At 50.4% G+C, this 17,894-nt stretch overlaps 1 protein-coding gene across 1 annotated transcript in view; it reads right to left on the reverse strand.

Annotated features, from left to right (window-relative positions):
* Nucleotides 1-17,894, reverse strand: part of nectin1b (nectin cell adhesion molecule 1b) — an 81,118-nt gene that overhangs the window by 20,263 nt on the left and 42,961 nt on the right. Inside the window, exons 2-5 of the mRNA XM_027021072.3 lie at nt 8,392-8,760; nt 5,820-6,116; nt 4,271-4,388; nt 593-744 (exon numbers count right to left, since the gene is read on the reverse strand). Coding sequence (XP_026876873.1) covers nt 593-744; nt 4,271-4,388; nt 5,820-6,116; nt 8,392-8,760 — 936 coding nt within the window. The remainder of the gene's footprint in view (nt 1-592; nt 745-4,270; nt 4,389-5,819; nt 6,117-8,391; nt 8,761-17,894) is intronic.

Here is a 17,894-nt window from a genome sequence, read left to right on the forward strand (position 1 = left end):
TGTGGTGTGGACGTGTGCGTATGTGTGTGCGCACGTGCATGTGTATGTATGTGTATCCCCATGAGACCATGCAAGCAGATGTTAGTGCGCACCTTAGTGTGCATGTGTATGGAAGTGTGTGTGTGTGTGTGTTTGTGTGTACATGCGAATGTGTGAATGTGCACATGTTCTAAAATGGCAGAAATAGCTGTGGCTGTGTACTCGGTGAGCCAGGACCAGCGGGTGAACGTCCCTGTATCCATGCCATTCACCTGCACACGTGCACAGCATCAGCATGGGGGAGGCTGTGTATGCTGTGTGTAAGCATGCATGTGTGCGCATTTGATAGAGAGTGTACTAGGCTATGGGATGCTCAGCATGAGTGATTTCTATATTAACCCCCCCCCCTCCCCCCTTCAGCTGGGCATTAACCTGCCATAGGTAACCAATATTAAAATAAGACAGTGTTTTGTAAAATAGTGCTAATACCATCATGCTGATTCTGCTCTTTTTCTACTTCTTACACTCCTCCAGCTCCGACTGCCTCTGTGCAGACAGAACTCCTCCCCCAACCCCCGCACACGGCGCTCTCGGCAGGAGAGTCTGCGCCTACCCGTCACGTTGACCTCCACCAGGCCCGAGCGCGTGCCGATGCTGTTCGTGGCGTCACACACGTAGGTCCCTCCTAGCTCGTGTGTCACGGGCCCTCTGAAGATCAGCGTGTTGTTCCTGATCTCCACGTTCTTGGGCAGGGAACCATTCAGCCTGTGAGCCGGGGGCCGGGGGAGACACAGGAGAGATATGTGAGGGGGACCTCACACAAAAACACACACACGCACACACACACACACACACACACACATGTAGAGGAGGCAAGGCTGTTCAGGAACATGGCTGAGGGCTCACCAACAGGAGCCATATTCCCAATAGAGTCCCGCCAGGAGGACTCCTCATGCATTTAGTTACTTTATTTGATTAAAGAGATCAATGGGAAACAAATTGTACAAACATGTTCGACGTGATTTACAGCTCCTTAGTTAGACGTGTTACACTTCAAGGAAAAAGAAAATGCCGTCTTTTCCAAATGTGCGTGCTTCTGATACGCACGTACACACACGCACGTGTGCGTGCACGCAGACACGCGAGCGCACACAGAGGAGGCAATGGGAGGGCATAATGAGTCCTGACAGGCCCACAGGATACTGTGAGCAGAACAGCTGATGGAGGGAATGAGAGAGAGAGAGAGAGTAGGTGAGAAAAAGAAGAGACAGTAAGAGAGAGAAGGAGGGATAGAGAGCCTTTTCATCCCCTGTGAAGTCCCAGTAGGAGCTGATCAGGTGAGAGATCAGACAACTACCTTATGCTATGCTCTTAAAGGTGACTTGACCACACAGACATATCAGAAAGTGTGTGTGTGTGTGTGTGTGTGTGTGTGAGTGTTAGTGTGTGTGTGAGAGTGTGTCTGTGTGTGTGTGAGTGTGAGTGTGTGTGAGAGATTGTGTCTGTGTGTGTGTGTGTGTTTGTGTGTGTGAGTGTGTGTGTGTCTGATTATGTCTACTGCTTGGTGTGGTCACAGCTCAGCAGCCCACCATGTCCAGACTTGCCCTCCTCTCTCTCCCTTAACCCCCGGGGGCTGGTAGGAAGGCAGGGTCCTGCTCCCAAGCATTCCAGTGCCTGACGCTTCGTCTGCCCCTGCCAGTCACCTGCTACCATGACGACATTGCCCCACGGCCCCACCTGGCTCTGCCTCTCGGACCTTGTGCTCCTCTGTCCACACATCTGCCAGTCTCCGTACCTGCGAGAGGAACGTTCCAGGCCGAGCTTGAGCGGCGGAGCTCCGGATCTTCCCTCTTACCGGGCTCTTTCAGCACTGAAAGCTACGCAACGCAAGACTGAGCAGAGACGACGAGGAACCAGCCGAACTGAAGCAGGAGCGCCGACGAGCTCAAAATGCGCTCCACCGTTTCACTCCCGAGTGGAGACACGCGGCATCGGAAAGGAGTTAAAGATTCATTATGAATCTCTGTCTCTTCCCAGAATCGTTCACCTCGCAAGACTTCACAGTTAAAAGTCTTTTCCTTTGACTTTACAGGATTTGACTTCAGCTTGTTACACTAGAGAGCAGACATGTTAAATGGCTGTCTGTCTCGCCTTCAGCTGTGGCCTTGTAGGCTGTGCACGTGTAAAAGTGTGTGTGTGTGTGTGTGTGTCTTTACAACTGATGTTTAGTACCAGATCTTCTGCTGTAGATCCATTCATTGTTCCATAAGGACCATAAGAAGCTGCTGGTTTTTAAACCAGGGTCAAGTCAGCAAGGTCACTAATGTGTGTGTTTGTGTGTGTGTGTGTGTGTGTGTGTGTGTGTGTGTGTGTGTGTGTGTGTGTGTGTGTATTTAAGGGAAAGGGAGTGTGTGAGTGTGTGAGTGAGTATGCAAGAGGGGCTCTGTAGGAGCATGTGTGTGTGTGTGTGGTGTCTCCTGGCTGACTGACGTAACAGGCTACAGCATCTCATAATGCTGACCAGCAGTTCAGCTATGAGCAGAGGAAGCCCAGGGGGGACAGTGAGTTCCACAGTGAGACAGAGAGTGAGACAGTACATACACACATTCAGCAAATAATATTAGCTGACCTTATTTCTGTCATGTGATGCAGCCATGTGACTTAGAGAATTTCTGTGTGTGTGTGTGTGTGTGATCATAGCTATGATCCTTGAGGACCCTTATTGCAAGTATGAGCGCTGAGTAAGTGTGCGTGTGTGTGTGTGTGTGTGTGTGTGCGTGCGCTTCTCATATTTCCCCCTGCACCCTTTGTGCGTTACTCTACACATGTTACACTGACGTGTGCTCACGTGTGTCTGTGCACGTGCGTCTATGTGTGCGTGCGGAGCTGACGACCTCCAGAAAGCTGCTCTGGGGAACCTTCACGACGCATTTGGCAGCGCGGCAGCGCCTGTCCCCCTCGGATCTGTCGGCTCCGTCTCTCTCCATCCCTTCTCTGCTCCTGCCGGCTCTCTTTCTCCCTCATCCCTCTCTCCTTGGAGCGCCCTGCTCCCTCGCTCTCCTCCTCGTCGTCTCTATTTCATCCCTCTCTCTCTCCCTCTCCCGCCTACGCTGCATAGCTTTGCCCACACGCTCTCTCTCTTTTTTCTTTCCCTCCCTCTCTCCCTTCCTCCCCTCCTTTTTTAATTTGCCCATTCACTTCCTGACTTCAGTCTCCCTCTTACATCACCCTCTCTCTCTTCGTCCCCTTCAACCTCCTCTCCACCTCTCACGTTCATTTTCAAACTGCATATTTTCATCTGCCCTCCCCCCCCCCTCTCTCTTTCTCTACAGACTGGGCTTTGTGTCCTCGCCAGAGAGAGGACTATTGTTTTTGTGCCCTTTGCTATGGAATGCAGCCTTATATACATTATACACCCCCCCCCCCCGCCTCTATCTCTCTCCCTCTCTCCATCTCTCTTTCCATCTCTCTCTCCATCCCCCCTCCCCCCCTCTCGCTCATTAAAATCCAGCCGGGTCTGCTGGGCTGCCACGTCTAGCGATCCGGCAGTCACCAGTCCACCTCCACGCCAGCCCACTGACACGGCTCCTCTACTCTTTCTCCGCAATTATGCAACAAATTGCCACATTTATCTCCCAGTTTCGCCGTATAATTCGCCCATTTTTAAACAGCACCTTGCGGCGAGCCCCTTCCGCTGTTGCCCAGCTGTTGGGCTGTGCTTCGTTCGGCATTTCCTTACAGGAAGAAATCCGCGACGGGCCAAATGACCGTGCCAACATCCCTTCTGAAAGCCCAGGGTCATGTGCCGGGCGCCGTTTTTAGGAAAGTCGAGTCAACCTGAGGGCTTGCTCGGGTCATCTCGCAGAATGCGTTCCACCCAGCGTAAGCAAACCGCAGGGGGGGCGTGTTTACAGCGATCGTTTGTTAGTCGATGCCATGGCGATAGCTTCTAGGAGAAGGCAGAGGTTCAGGTGGGTGAGGTGGAGCGCCACGCCCACTGCTTTGCACGCTGTTGCCTGTCTGATGGCATGCTCAGGAACCGTAGAGGCTCCGTGCTTCCCTGTCCGTCTAGACGACCCCTTCCGAGCCCCTGCGCGCCAGTCCTTTTCCTCCAAGTGACATCACACATCACACGTTGTTTTGTAGCTCCTCACTGGACACATGCGATTTGTTCTCACTTCACTGCAAGTGAGTGCTAAACTGCCAACGTCGTGTATTGTCATTGAAAGTTTAATGAAACGGCGGTGCATGCAACGTCTGAGGTGGGAAGCCCTAGAACAGCTTAACTCACAGCTTCCACTGGTAGACAGTAACGGCTGGGTTGGCATCTGCCTCGCAGGTGAGTTTCACATCCTGACGGTTCAGGTACCAGTTCCCATCGAAGCCCTTGATCTTCACATCGGGCTCGTCTGTGGGAGAGGCAAAGCGACACCTTCATTAAGCGCACACGCCAAAACAAAGACACGCACTATAGCTAGCTATAGGCTTATTTTTAGACACGCGTGAGGATTTTGAGTGTTCAACACATTTTTCAGTTTGAATAAAAAAAGCTCCCTGAAAATGACACAAAAAAAAAAATCTAAAAAATATAACATCATGAGACGGTGGCCGAGAAGACTCGCTCAGAAACCACAGAGGAGCTTTTCATGCTTGGAACTGTAATATTAGCTTTTCTAAATATTTTGTCAAATTATAATGGAAAATTTTGCTCTGTTCAATTTTATTCCAGTTTTTTTTTTTTATCTCCATTGTAATCCCAATTTCATTAGTGAAAATCTATTGTACACAAGTACGCCAATGGCACTGTTTAAGATTAGAAAAGAGCGTCTCAGGGCACGTGTTGTTTCAGAATGAGGTCAGCAGTAGCAGCAGGCCTGTGTACATTTGGCTTTAACGGCCATTACAGTCTGGGACGGGAAAGGTTCAGGTGTTAACCAAGCCTGTGGTGCCTGTTTCGGACTTGGACGCACTCAGCCATATCGAGAGAATTGACGTGTGCTGTGTGTGTGTGACTGTGTGTGTGTGTGTGTAAGTGTTAAAGGAGGGCAGAAACTGCACTATCCTCCCCTCAATAAACCCCGGTTACCAGAAGAGCTGTCTGTGGGGTACCACAGGTGTACGGTTGCTCGTGCATATGCCGTTTCCCGGGTAACGGGGATGAGATGGGCATTTCCCAGGGTTTACAATGAGCATCATGTGCTCTGCGTAAACACCGGCAACGGCACCCGCGGTGATGGCACCTGAGGCGGGACAGTGCCTCGTCCTGCAGGTGCACATTAGGCGAGACAGTGGACCAAGACTGCTGATATGCAGAAATCAGACTCCCAAGGATGCAGGCTCGGGGTCATTTCGGTTAGGTAAGACACAGCAGGTGATGAATGGGTCTGGGTTACAGAGGCCATTCCGTTTACCTTTCGCTGATCGTCTCGTCTCCCTCGAACTCAAACTACTACTGTAGCCTCCACCGTGCAGGCGGTGCCATTTCCTACAGCGCCTTTCCTTCCTGTGTCCCTGTGATTTTCTGAAGAGCAAACACGTTACTTCCTGGAAAAGTGTCTTCTTATCAGAACACTGTACACTAGGTACCAGATAACGCATAGTCAAAACTTTGCTGCATCTCTGGAGATGCGGAGCGAAAAGGTGTGTGTGTGTGTGTGTGTGTGTGTGTGTGTGTGTGTGTGTGTGTATGTGTATGTGTGTGTGTGGTGTTTCCTCATCGATAAACATCTGCCATTTCAAGCATGCGCCATGTTTGCAAACATGTTCAGACTCGGCTGTTTGGCCCTGGAAACCCCCGGGGTGGGGCGGGGCTTCCAGAAGTGGGCGGGGCTGTCACTTACACTGCACGTTGAGCATGACGGTGTCGGCGAAACGCTCGGTCTGGTAGGTGACGACGCATGTCAGCTTCTGGCCGTGCGTCTCACGGCTCGGCACCAGGATGTAGTCGCTGCGCACGGTCACCGTGCCGTTGGGGTTGCGCGACTCCTGGAACGTGGGCTCGCCCTTTAGCTGCGTCTCCCACTTGATGTCGCTCGGGGGCTTCCCATTGGCCGACAGGCATGTCGCCACCCTCATCTTGTCGTGTTTCTGGGCAATGATGGTGGGCATGGTGAGGGTCATCTGGGACTGGGGGCGAGCTGCAAAAGGTCAGAAAAGACGTAAGTGTCCTGTGGTGCGGCGCGGCGCGTGTGCACGCGACGTCAGAAACAATTAAATAGTAGAAATTTGCATTCTGCTCAGGTGCGGCACCCCGGAGAGCATGATTTAGTGCAGGGAACATAAAACGGCCTGTTAAACTTCAATAATGAAATAAAAAAAAAGCCAGAGAGGTGTTTTTATTACTCATATAAAACCAATATCTTCTCAACTGCACCTTGTCTGTGTCTCTGCCTCAGGCTCCGATCGCTGGCATTTAGAAATGAACTTGTCCAATCAGGCCGCACGAGAAAACCCGGGGGCGGGGGAGTGGGGGAGTGGGGTGATATGAGTAGGGTTGGCAAGATGGAGGTTGTGGAGGTGGTGGTCGTGTTTTTTGTGTGTGTGTGGGGGATAATTCTACTCAAGAATATCCAGTGCACACCCACCCTCCCCGAATCTTGTCCTAAGTAAACAAATAATTCAAAAGCTCAGGCAGATGCAACAGCCACTTTCCAAATGCCCAAAGTCTTCCAATCTAGAGTCTTTCAAGGCTGCCAATTATCAATTAACAAGGCCCACATCTAAAGAGAAGACTTGTGTGTGTGTGTTTGTACGTGTGATGCGGGTGTTTGTCAATGGGATAACGATGGTGGTGAAGTAGAGGTTTTGTGCCATGGGTTGATACGACATAAGGAGGACTCTAAGCACTCAGAGCTCCTTATCTTCATTCTGGGGTTTGGCACAACCAGCTTGGGCCTCTGCAGAGTGGCACGTGGCACTGCTGCATCACGGAACTGAGCCACTCTGGCAGAGGTGCTGCCTCAGCCAGGCCGAAGGAAACCCACACCAGCACTTTTCATGTTGCACCCGCAAACACGCCGGGTGCACAAACCATTACGCATGCTGACGTAATGTCTCTCTCTCTCTCTCTCTCTCTCTCTTTCACTCCCCCTGTGCATGGCATGCACCCTCCACTGCTCTCACATACACAATCAGGTCTTTATTCTTTTCACAGGTAACTAAATCTAATGCTGAAAATGAGGCATAGTGATTTTATTGATTTTTAGTGCAGCCATTTATATACACTAATGAAACGGGAGCATGACTTGTCTTAATGTGTGTGGTGTGTGTGTGTGTTTTTGCCTGAGTCCGCATGTTTTTGCACGTGTGCTTCCATACGTGTGTGTGTGTGTGCGTGCGTGTGTTTGTGCACTGAATGAGCGTCGGAGGTAAAGAGGGCACAGTGAAGGAGAAGTGCTTTCTCTGTTCTGGCGAGAGAGGCGATCGATACACCCCGAGCTCAGTAAACTTCTGAACCGAGCACATTACAAACAAGCACATTACAAACACAGCCCGGGAGCAGTCAAGGACGCGCCGGACTTCCCTTTCGGCAAACACCGACCACGGGTAAAAATATAAGAATGCAGAAAATAACTCCCCTTTACATCCACATGTGTGCCAAGCAGCCGCACGACTTCCCCGATGCCAGCGTCAAAGCAACGTCCACAGACAGCACGCAGACGTTTACACTCGCCTGCAATTCTGCTGCGCTTGCGACACAACTCATGGCCGCCGTAAGACAGGACCGATCCGACGCACTAATAATTCAGTGCTGGTAATAACCATCACTGCTGGTTCAGTAGCTACGGTTACACGTAAAATCAGATGACACAATCAACTGGTCCAGCAGGTCCCCTATGAAAAACATCACGTCTGCGGTATGCTTGCCATAATTTGTTTAGATAGTGGAAACAAAGGCGCTCTGTGCAGAGGTAAGGGTGTATCGGCTTACGGAATACACGTCAGTCAGAGCACCACCTGATCAGCTTGGGAGGAACCATCCACTCCAAACATGTGAGTGATGAAACGGAGTGGGACATCGGTTTTGCAGTCAGGAACCTGTAATTCAACACTCCTGCCACCACTGTTGTGCTCTGGAGTTCTGGACCATGTGTACACTGAGTTGGCCTTTATCGGACCCTTTTATGGGCATGCTGTTTAGACCAAAGGACAGGTGGTAACCGTGCGCTTTTAATATGCGTTTATACTTTAAAGGCACTTGTAAATGGCATTAATGCAAACAACTGTGGATGCAGCTTAAACCACACAGTTGTTCATAAAAGAGGCCACCGAGGATATGGTAGCACTGCAAGAGACAGGACAAGCTATCGACCAGTGAACTTCTGAGTACACAGTTATAGAGTGTTTGTGCATAACAGACTGGCAACTTGGTGAATGTCCAAATCCGAGTCTGGGCAGGGGTGGTGGGCGTACCGTAGACGGTGAGGTTGACCATGTTCTCCCGGTTCCCCGCGGGGAAGGTGGTGTATTCACAGATGTAGGCGGCTTCGTCTGACAGGAGGAGGCCGTTGAAGATGATGGTGGTGTCCTCGAGCGAGGGGGTGGTCTGGCGCACTGGGTGCTTGAAGCTCACGCGGTCCTTGAACGGTGGTAGGACGGAGACGCCCAGCGCCGGGTTGGCGATAGCCACGTTCTGCTTGGTGCCGTTGTAGAACTTCTGCCAGGTGACCTGCGAGATCTTCACCGGCGGCTTGCTGTTGATGAAGAGGCAACGGAGCTCCACCGTGGAGCCCACGAAGCCTGACTTCACCATGTCCATCTGTACGGACTGACCAGTTCCCTCTGGAGAGAGAGAGAGAGAGAGAGAGAGAGAGAGACACAACAATTATGCAGAAGATGCCAGTGGATACATCTCACTACTGTACAAAGAACAAGACAAGCTACCATCAGTCATTTAGAACAGATTTAATCCGAGAAAGGGCTAGTAACTTGGTGAACCAGTTACACAGTGTACTTCACACATACAACAGTCATGGAACATAAGTGCTTGAAACACGACCTCCCTTAGTGCTGGAGGTAGCAGACCTCATTAGCAGCCTAGCAGCAGCGGCTGCACACTCTACCCTCTTTTTAAGGTTAGAGGAATTTACAGGCAAGCTGGCTGGAGCTCGATGCTTGCTGCATGCCTGATAAGGAAGGATAATAGGCACTACGAACACCAACCCCAGGCTCTGGCCCTGCCCTCCAAAGCCCCTCCCAAACAACCCCACCTGGCCCCGCCTTCCAACCCCCTCCCCATTCCCACCCTAACAACCCCCACCGGCCCCGCCCTCCAAACTCTCTCCCAGGTAATCCCACGCCGCCTCAGGCCCTGGCCCCGCCCTCCAAACCCAGACCTCATCAGCTTTAATTACTTTTCACTCACAAACTGCCTTGTGACTGCCTGGAGCACCTATTAAATGTAACAGTTTGGGTTCCTGCTTACAGTTTGGGTTCCCCCCCCCAAAGAGTGCTCGTGGTGTACGGCACGGCAACAAACAGGCACGTAGTCACATTAGAACAGTTAGCAGTTAGCCATTGGCTGGAGTCTGGCTGGGATTAGCTGTGCTCCGGGGACTTCAGAGCCATTTGAGGGCAATGTGACAATAGATCCGCGACGACTGGGGAAAAAACAATGACACCCTGTCCCCGTGCTCCACTCCAGGCTCCCAGCCTCCGTCCCTTCAAGAAAAAGCCCCACCGGTCTTTTGTCTGATCGGTGGTCTTCAACACCTCTACATCCCACAATGTCACCACAAGTCTCTCGCTCACTCCATCTCTCTGTCGCTCCTTCTTTCGCACCCCCCCCATACTCTCCATTCCCTCGCTCCCTGTTAACTCTGATCCCTCTTTTCCCTTTCTCCCATCTCATCCTTTCTGGGAATTTCTTTTCTCTATCCTTCACTTTACCTTTTGCTGCTTCCCTACCAAGATGTCAGTGTCTATTTAATTCTTACTGTGGCATTCTCCTCAGTGGCAAGCTACACACACACACACACACACACACACACAATGGCAGTGGACAGATGTGTCTCCAGAGTGCTCCTGGCTCCTGTTGTCTTTAACAGATCTGGGTTATCTTAAGAGGCCCAGGCGAGATTTATCTCCCCTTGACTTCACTAAGCCTTCAGGTGCTGTCAGACAGCACTCATTCTCTGCACAGACACATCCCAAACCACACACACACACACACACACACCAATCACTCACAAATACACAAAAATTACGGCTAGTCAAAGAAGTAATTATCTTATGTCTATAGAGGCCCTCTGTCAGAGGACTTAACTGCCTCACTAATTCATGCCCCAGACATGCTCAAAAATGCCCTTCCGGCAGTGCATCTTATCCAAAGAAACTATTCAGTGTATTGAGCATACTGGGGGGAAAAACGTATTTCAGTCTGCAGGTGTGGCTGAGAAGGGCGTTTAATCAGCAGATATGTCCAGCCTCGCTGCCACCCCCCACTTCCTCCAAGCCATTTTAAAGGCAAGTGGAGGAACTGGTTACGGGACAGGCCCTGGGGCGAACCTCCAACGACTGAGATGCAGCGTCACGGCGCTGAGCTCACGGCTGCTCTCACATCACGGGGGACCGAGCAGAGCTGCAGCCACTGCATGACTAAGAGAAATTCATCTGAATTCACGGGACAAGCCGGAGCGAAACCTGACACAATCTCCCGGCACAGCTGAAAGTGGCCTTTCATTCCCAGGCAAAGACTCAGTCAGTAACTGGCAGGCGTAATGCGCCTGGCTGTTGTGTAAATATATATATGTGTGTGTGTGTGTTTGTTATGATTTTTATCAAATGAGAAGCTCTCTCAAGGACCGACAAGCCTCTGTGGTGTTTAATAATGGAGAGCCTTTCTGTTGCTGCTATACACCCCCCCCCCCCCCCCGCCCGCCAAGCACTCTCTCACTTTGGTGTCCAATCAGCTCGCCCAATGCCAGCTTGTGCGCACCGTACCGCAGACCCCCGGCCGGGCGCGCCAGAAGGCTTCCAGCGGCTCGCCTCTCCTTCTCCTCTACCCGCGCGGGGGCGGGGTGATTTCCGACAGGAGCGCCGTGTGACGGATCGATCGGCTGATGGAGTCTGACGGCGTAGGAGGCCGGCAGGGCGCCCCGCCTGCCTCGGAGGATGCCTGCGGCTGGGTCGGCTCGTCCCGGGCGTCGGGACATCGATGTCCCGACAGGTGTGGCAGAAGCCTCCCTGTCATATAGTCGGGGGAAATGTACACCTAATGTCTGATGTGAGGGAGAGAGACAGGAAGTAACAGCAGAGGGGAAACGCCGCCCTTCTGCAGACTCCGCCCACAACTGAGGGGAGCTGAGAATATCAAAAGCCAGGAGAAGGGTACAGTCAGACGCTGCCTACGTGCTGTTTGGGGCGTTCCGGACATGAATGTTCATATAAAAACACGGCCAAATTATACACGGACGTGTTCATATTAAAAACTAGGACATTCTAATTAGCAAAGTGTATGCAACTACATGCTGTCATTGTTAGCTGGACCGATAAGAAGACTGGCTTTGCAACTCCCCTAACCTAGCTGTGGGGATGAGCGAGCACAGCTAAACCCCACCCCCCTGCGTGTGACCACTCCCCTTCTGTCTCCACTAGGTTCTCCGTGCTGTGTTAATCAGGGCCAGTCTGCCTCCAGGGGTCAGCGGCCGGCGCGACACAGCGACTCCGAGGCCTCTCATCTGGCGGAGGGGGTCTGACCGGCGTACGGGGGCGCGCGTGCCAAAGCCTGCCATTACTGCATTCTGTCACCGCCGTTAGCTACAGGCCCACCGTCCGTGTAATTACCACATGGGTGGTTAATGACATGCTGCTTTCATCCGCGGGGCCTGTGTTTGTTTCTCGCCCACGCTGTCCTCGGGCATGGGGAAAGAAACCTTGAAAATACTGGGCACTGAGCTTTCAATTTACCCGCAATCCCGAGCGTCCGCTGCGGACAGGGACGCTAAGCAGCGCTGTGGCCGGTAAAGCAGACGCGTTTTCCTTCTTGCTGTTGCTGTTTGTTTGAACCTTTTTTTCTGTTTAAATTGTGAGAATGAGCAACAGATAAGCTATTTTACAACCATTCAAGGGTCTGAAAAAAACACCCCCTTCTGCACTCACCTATCTTGACTATGGACCTCAGCAAGGCTGTTTCTGTCAGGGAGGAAAAAAGCCCTCACTCAAGAGGATACAAACTGCCACTGTGAACTTATAGGAGGCCTTTCATACTAGATTTAGATGCTGGCAAAAAAAAAAAGAAAAATCTAAACTGAAACAATGGTTTGCTTTAGCAGACATACCAGTTTCACTGATGAAATTATAATTTTCTAACCACAACTACAGCCAGCAGTAAATGCGGTTGGTCATGCCAGAATATGCCCATTGTGTCTTATTAGCAGTCTCTCAAAAGCATATCTGAAAAACCTGTTTTGTACAATCAAGGTTTCCAGTATGATAATGAACTGGATGAGTAAGGGAGATGATAGAGAGAGAGAGAGAGAGAGAGAGAGAGAGAGAGATGAACAAAGAGAAACCAAGAGAGAGGGCTTCTGACTACCTTCTCGAACACTTGTTGCCACTGTGCAATTTAGGCGCACACACACACATACATATATATATATATATATATATACACACACACACACACACACGCACACACACACGCACACACACACGCACCCGCACACACACACACACACACACACACACACACACACACACACACACACACAACCCACTCCACCCCACCCTCCCTAAACCGAGCCTAAACTGTAGCCCAAGCTAGAGGGTGTGTGGTAGAAGGGCGTAGTACCACGGCGGGTCTGCTCACAAGTTTAGATCATCCTCACCCAGGTGTGGGACGGGCAGTCCAACGGCGCCGCCGGCCCATGTGACGGGGGAAGGCGGGGCTCCCCTCCAGCAAGCTGTATGCGAGCTGTATGCGAGCCGGGCTGTTGCTAAGCGTTGGATTCACCTCGAGGTGGACAGAGTCGGTTCAAGTGGGGTATTGTGTCGCACCACTGGATCAAATTAGCAGAGGAAAACGAGACGGAGAGCAGACACCAACACACTAATGAGATCTGCAGCCGCCCACACGCACATTCTCTCCTGCTCTGGTGTGTGTGTGTGTGTGTGTGTGTGTGTGCGTGTGTGTGAGACCGTCAGTGCTCTGCTTACTTCCCTCCATCACACACAACCTTTGGATTCCTGTGTAGCTGCACCTACTGCATCTGCCTGCATAAATATTTGCACTTGGGTGGAGAAGGTGTAGAGGTGGAGAGGGAAGCAGCAGATGGCCACCACCGCTGTCTTTCTCCACACACACACACACACACACACACACACACACACACACACACACACACACACACACACATATTTATACACAGCAATGGATTTCTCAGTGGCCAACTTTCAGGAAGGCGGTCTGCCATCTGGCCGGTCGAAGGCCCCCTCACACTGATCCGAGCGCCACAGAGCTGTGACAGCGAGACCCCCTCCAGCTGCACTCTCTTCCCCGGTGTGCAGGCTTATACCGGGTGGATACAGCATAACACTTGCTCTAGGGTACAGCGCACACACACACAAACACACACACTCCCTCCCTCCCTCCCTCCCCTCCGGGGTCCTGACCGGCTGAACCCGCACAGACCCCCTATCGAGATGTTTAGAAATAATAAAGGGGCAGTACCAGCACCTTAGAACCTCTCTTAATCTTTCGCTCTCTCGCTTCCCTTTGCTCATCCTCTGTATCTCTCTCTCCCTCATTTTCACTTTCTCTGCCTATTTTTAAACACATAACAGTTCATCTCTTGAAGTGTGGTCTGTCAGGATTCATACCTGTTGTGATCTGTGCAGTAAGAGGCTTGCTGATTTAACAGGTACAGTGCAAGCCCCTTTTATAATCCTGTCATTATGGAGGCTTAACCCCCTCAACTATTAAACAAACAGGTAGAAACCAGCTCTAACCAAGCAGGTAGAAACCAACACTAAAGGGTTTTCCAGTGTGTGTGTGTGTGTGTGTGTGCGTGTGTGTGTGTGTGTGTGTGTGTGTTTGTTCAGGGGAAATCAGTAGGCTTTGGTGTCTCTTTTTATATGTGACCTTGGTTAAATTCACACACACACAGACACACACACACACACACACACACACACCCCAAAAACACGGTCAGTTTCTGGCACACTAATAGCCCAAAATAAAACGCTGAGGGGTCAAAAGTGAGCATCCACTATAAACAAAGAGGCCAGGGACATCTGAGACTCTCTCTCTCTCTCTCTCTCTCTCTCTCTCTCTCTCACACACACACACACACACACAAGTACAAACACACTTGAGTACATAGGCAAGGGCATCGTCATGGTTTCGGTTGCGCTCAAAAGAGGAACAAACAACTCTGTAACTACCTGCCCCATCACTGAATGACATCATCCCTGATACCAGATAAAAAGCAACCTGTCTGCACAAGATAAACAAGGCGGGGGGAGGGGGAGTGAACCCAACGGCTGTGGTCAATAATTACTCGGGCAGAAGCCCCTGAACACGACCTGATTATCGGCAGAGGGAGCAGGAGAGGTGAACACCAGCACGAGCCGTAGAGGGGTCAGAACAGCTGAGACGTGGCTGCCCGCCACCTGCCCAGAAACCTGAGAAGAAATGGCTGTAGCAGGCTTTACTCGGGACCACATCTGAATTAATAATGCATGCCCGTATATAACAGACAGCTGTAGCATCTAGTGAGGAAGCGAGGCGTGAACTGTGCATGTGGGTGTGTGTGTGTCTGAGAGTGCGCGCATGCTTTTCTGTGCTGCACATGAAATATAAAGGCAAGAGAAACAAATCCTTCTTTTATGTCGATGTTTATTTTACTTTACAACTTGAAGTGCTTGTACTTAAGTATATTGAACTGCCACCTACATTTACACCCATACGTATTATGGTTAAATGTTTTACTTTAGACTTCCAACAAAACCCTTGTTACTTAAAGTTTAAAAAGCTATGAATTAGACCCATCAGTTACCATGTCCAATTATATTTTCAGGCTCGCAAAGAAAGCTGGACAATCGGTGTGTCATACAAGTTCCCACAGCACCTATACAAGCCAATAAAGATGCCTAATGTGTCAAACATATGTCTCCTCCATCCTTCATCTAGACTTCTGGTCCCTGTTCATTACCAGCCAACCAATACGCTGACAGCTCGAATGTTATCCACATGCAGTAGTACTCGAGCCTCTTTGGTATTTTAGTACTTTGAATATGAGAACATTCTATACCATGTCAGAGCCTTTTTTAAAAAATCTTTCATTTCGGTAAAACGTTGATCGAGCATTTCTGCTTTCACTTAAGCACCCAGGTAGGCGCATGGAGAGGCTGCCAGCCCGCAGTAACAGTAGCCTACAAAGTAAACGTCTTCGGCAGCACTATGGCGACTTAACACACCTCCGTCGCGTGTGCAAGCGGCTAGAGAAGCCACGGTGAACCCGTCCACTCGTTCAGGATCGGCACCGAGGAAAACAACAAACAGCGTGACTGTAAACAAGTCCTTCGTAAGATTAGAAATAGTTGTTAAAAAGGGAGAGCTTAGCGAGGCACCACCCTAATCACGCACACTTCCCTCTGGAACCGGCATGCACGTAAATGGCCATTTTTCAAACAAGGAAGCCACGTCCTGCAGCGCTAAATCTATAACAGCTGTTAAACATCTTAGTGTCGAAAATAAGCAATCAATGAAACGAGCAGGAACCTGGCCCATTAGTGAGGGGGTCTTAAGTAATGGATTACCAGCCTGCGAAGAACGCTCTCTGTGGGGATAAAGGAGGTGAGATGGCTCTGATGAGATTTATGGGGGGGGTTGAATGTAAGTGTGTGTGTGTGTGTGTGTGTGTGTGTGTGTGTGTGTGTGTGTGTGTGTGAGTGAGTGAAAAAGAGTTTGGGGAGTTAAACCCATGCTAAGCAGAACACGGCACTCAGACAATAGCAGGCCGGTCTATTCACTGCTGTTGAACACATTCGCCGCGCCCGATAGAGACTTCATAAATGCCTCTCCATCACATCCAACAAAAAGCAGGAACATTAGACACCGCGCCGCGAGCCTGTTTGACGGAGGCTCTGAAGTACTGGAAAGGGAGGCAGCTCGTTAGTCGCAGCACGAGACCCTGGCCAGCTCTGCGTCACACCACACGGATGGACACAAGCAGCGGAATGCGGCGGAACGCGGCGGTGTTTGGGGACAGTTACATAAAGGCCATAAAAAAGCGGTGTGTTGGTGGACGGGAGAGTCTGTAGATGTGGGGACCCCACTTCCGGAGGGGTCCGGAAAAGGGGGCACGGGAAAAGGTGGTCAAGCTCAGGCAACCAGGGTGAGAAGGACGAGGAAATTGGCGGGGGCTTCCATGCCAAATCCTGAATCAGCTTCCATCTGCTCCCAAGAGCCAAGACTCCAGACACAATCTCGAGAAGGCACAATCCGAAACGCTGATGACATGGGAAAATGTGAGTTCACTGCTGATAAGGAAATTGATTAAACAGGTGAATCCGAGCGAATAAATACTGGTCTAGAATGTTAGTTTTTGGAGATTTGATCGAATTTCCAATTTCAGTTTGGTGAGTACAAATAATAAAAAAATAACTTTTTATATAAAAAAATTCTTAAAGGAAAAGGATCGCTAATAATCAGCAGGTACCAATGAAGACAACCAAGGAACAGCATGCTCTCAGATCGGCCATGTGATAGTATAACACAATAAAATAACAGCAAAGCCAGCTGGCCTGCATGCTCTTTTATGATGATGGTGAGGTCAGAGGCAGCAGAACACACACACACATGCACGCACAGTGTCATAAAAAACAAAAACAAAACACCCAAACAACAACAAAACTTGTTGACATTTGAACTAGACGGATGTCTACCCATGGCCTACTTCGTTTATCCCAAATACCCGATGACGTGCTTCCAGACCGCAGCGCTCTACGGCTGCGATGGTGCCGTGCACCTAGCGGCGGGGAAGGCGCTCATGACAAGAATGAGCAAAAAGGACAAAGAAAATCAATATTTAATGCGAGGTGACGGAGGATGTGTGCGAGAGGGACACACGCATATTTAAAGAGAGGTGTAGGAGCTATGAAAGAGCATGGCTAATAGTAGCGACTATGGGGGGGGGGGGGGGAAGCGTTCGGTAGGGGTGTCATCGTGGTGAGACGCGATCCGGCAGGGAAACGTGCAGCTCATTACAGTAGATTTATTACCGGAGGATTCACATGCGGCATCTGGAATGGACAGTGCAAAGAGAACATCCTGTCGGGGAGCAATTAACACACAGACTTAGCGTTTGACCCATCGAGTGCACGCGAGAGACGTGCGTAAAAGGTGGTTCTGAAAAATCCCGCAAGTATGCTATTTATTCTGAGCATGTTAAGCGCACGTTTGACTAGCTATAGCAATATTTTGATTAGGAGTAATTACATTTGCTGATGTTCTGATGGGCTTTCTGCACAGTCCCCTGAAACCTGGCAAATCTGAACAGTCATTTGAACGGAAAACCCACGTGGGCATTTTTAATGGGGTACGTGTATAGCATTGTGACGTAGGCTGTAATGCTTCTAATTAAGGCCATTAGTAGTATCATGGAGGTCTGCAGTAAACACGCTGGAACAGACAGGTGATTCGTCACGTGATCACTGAGCACTCCATCCGAGAAAGGCAGCCATGAAGACACTCTATGTTTCTAGGCAGAGCTCAGAGAGCGATGGACTGTACCATTTCCTTCGCAATGACCGCAATGGTTATTTCCAATGGGATTCATGTCTCACACACACACCATCCATGTTCCACACACAACCATCGGAATGCTCACCACCACTGCACTGCACATTTACTCTGCTGGGTATAAAGACACTCTTCTCCACACTTAACAAAACACACCCATCCATCCATTCAC

The sequence above is a fragment of the Electrophorus electricus genome, chromosome 6, assembly GCF_041902795.1.
Source record: "Electrophorus electricus isolate QZ-2024a chromosome 6, ASM4190279v1, whole genome shotgun sequence".
In the NCBI taxonomy this organism is placed as follows: domain Eukaryota; kingdom Metazoa; phylum Chordata; class Actinopteri; order Gymnotiformes; family Gymnotidae; genus Electrophorus; species Electrophorus electricus.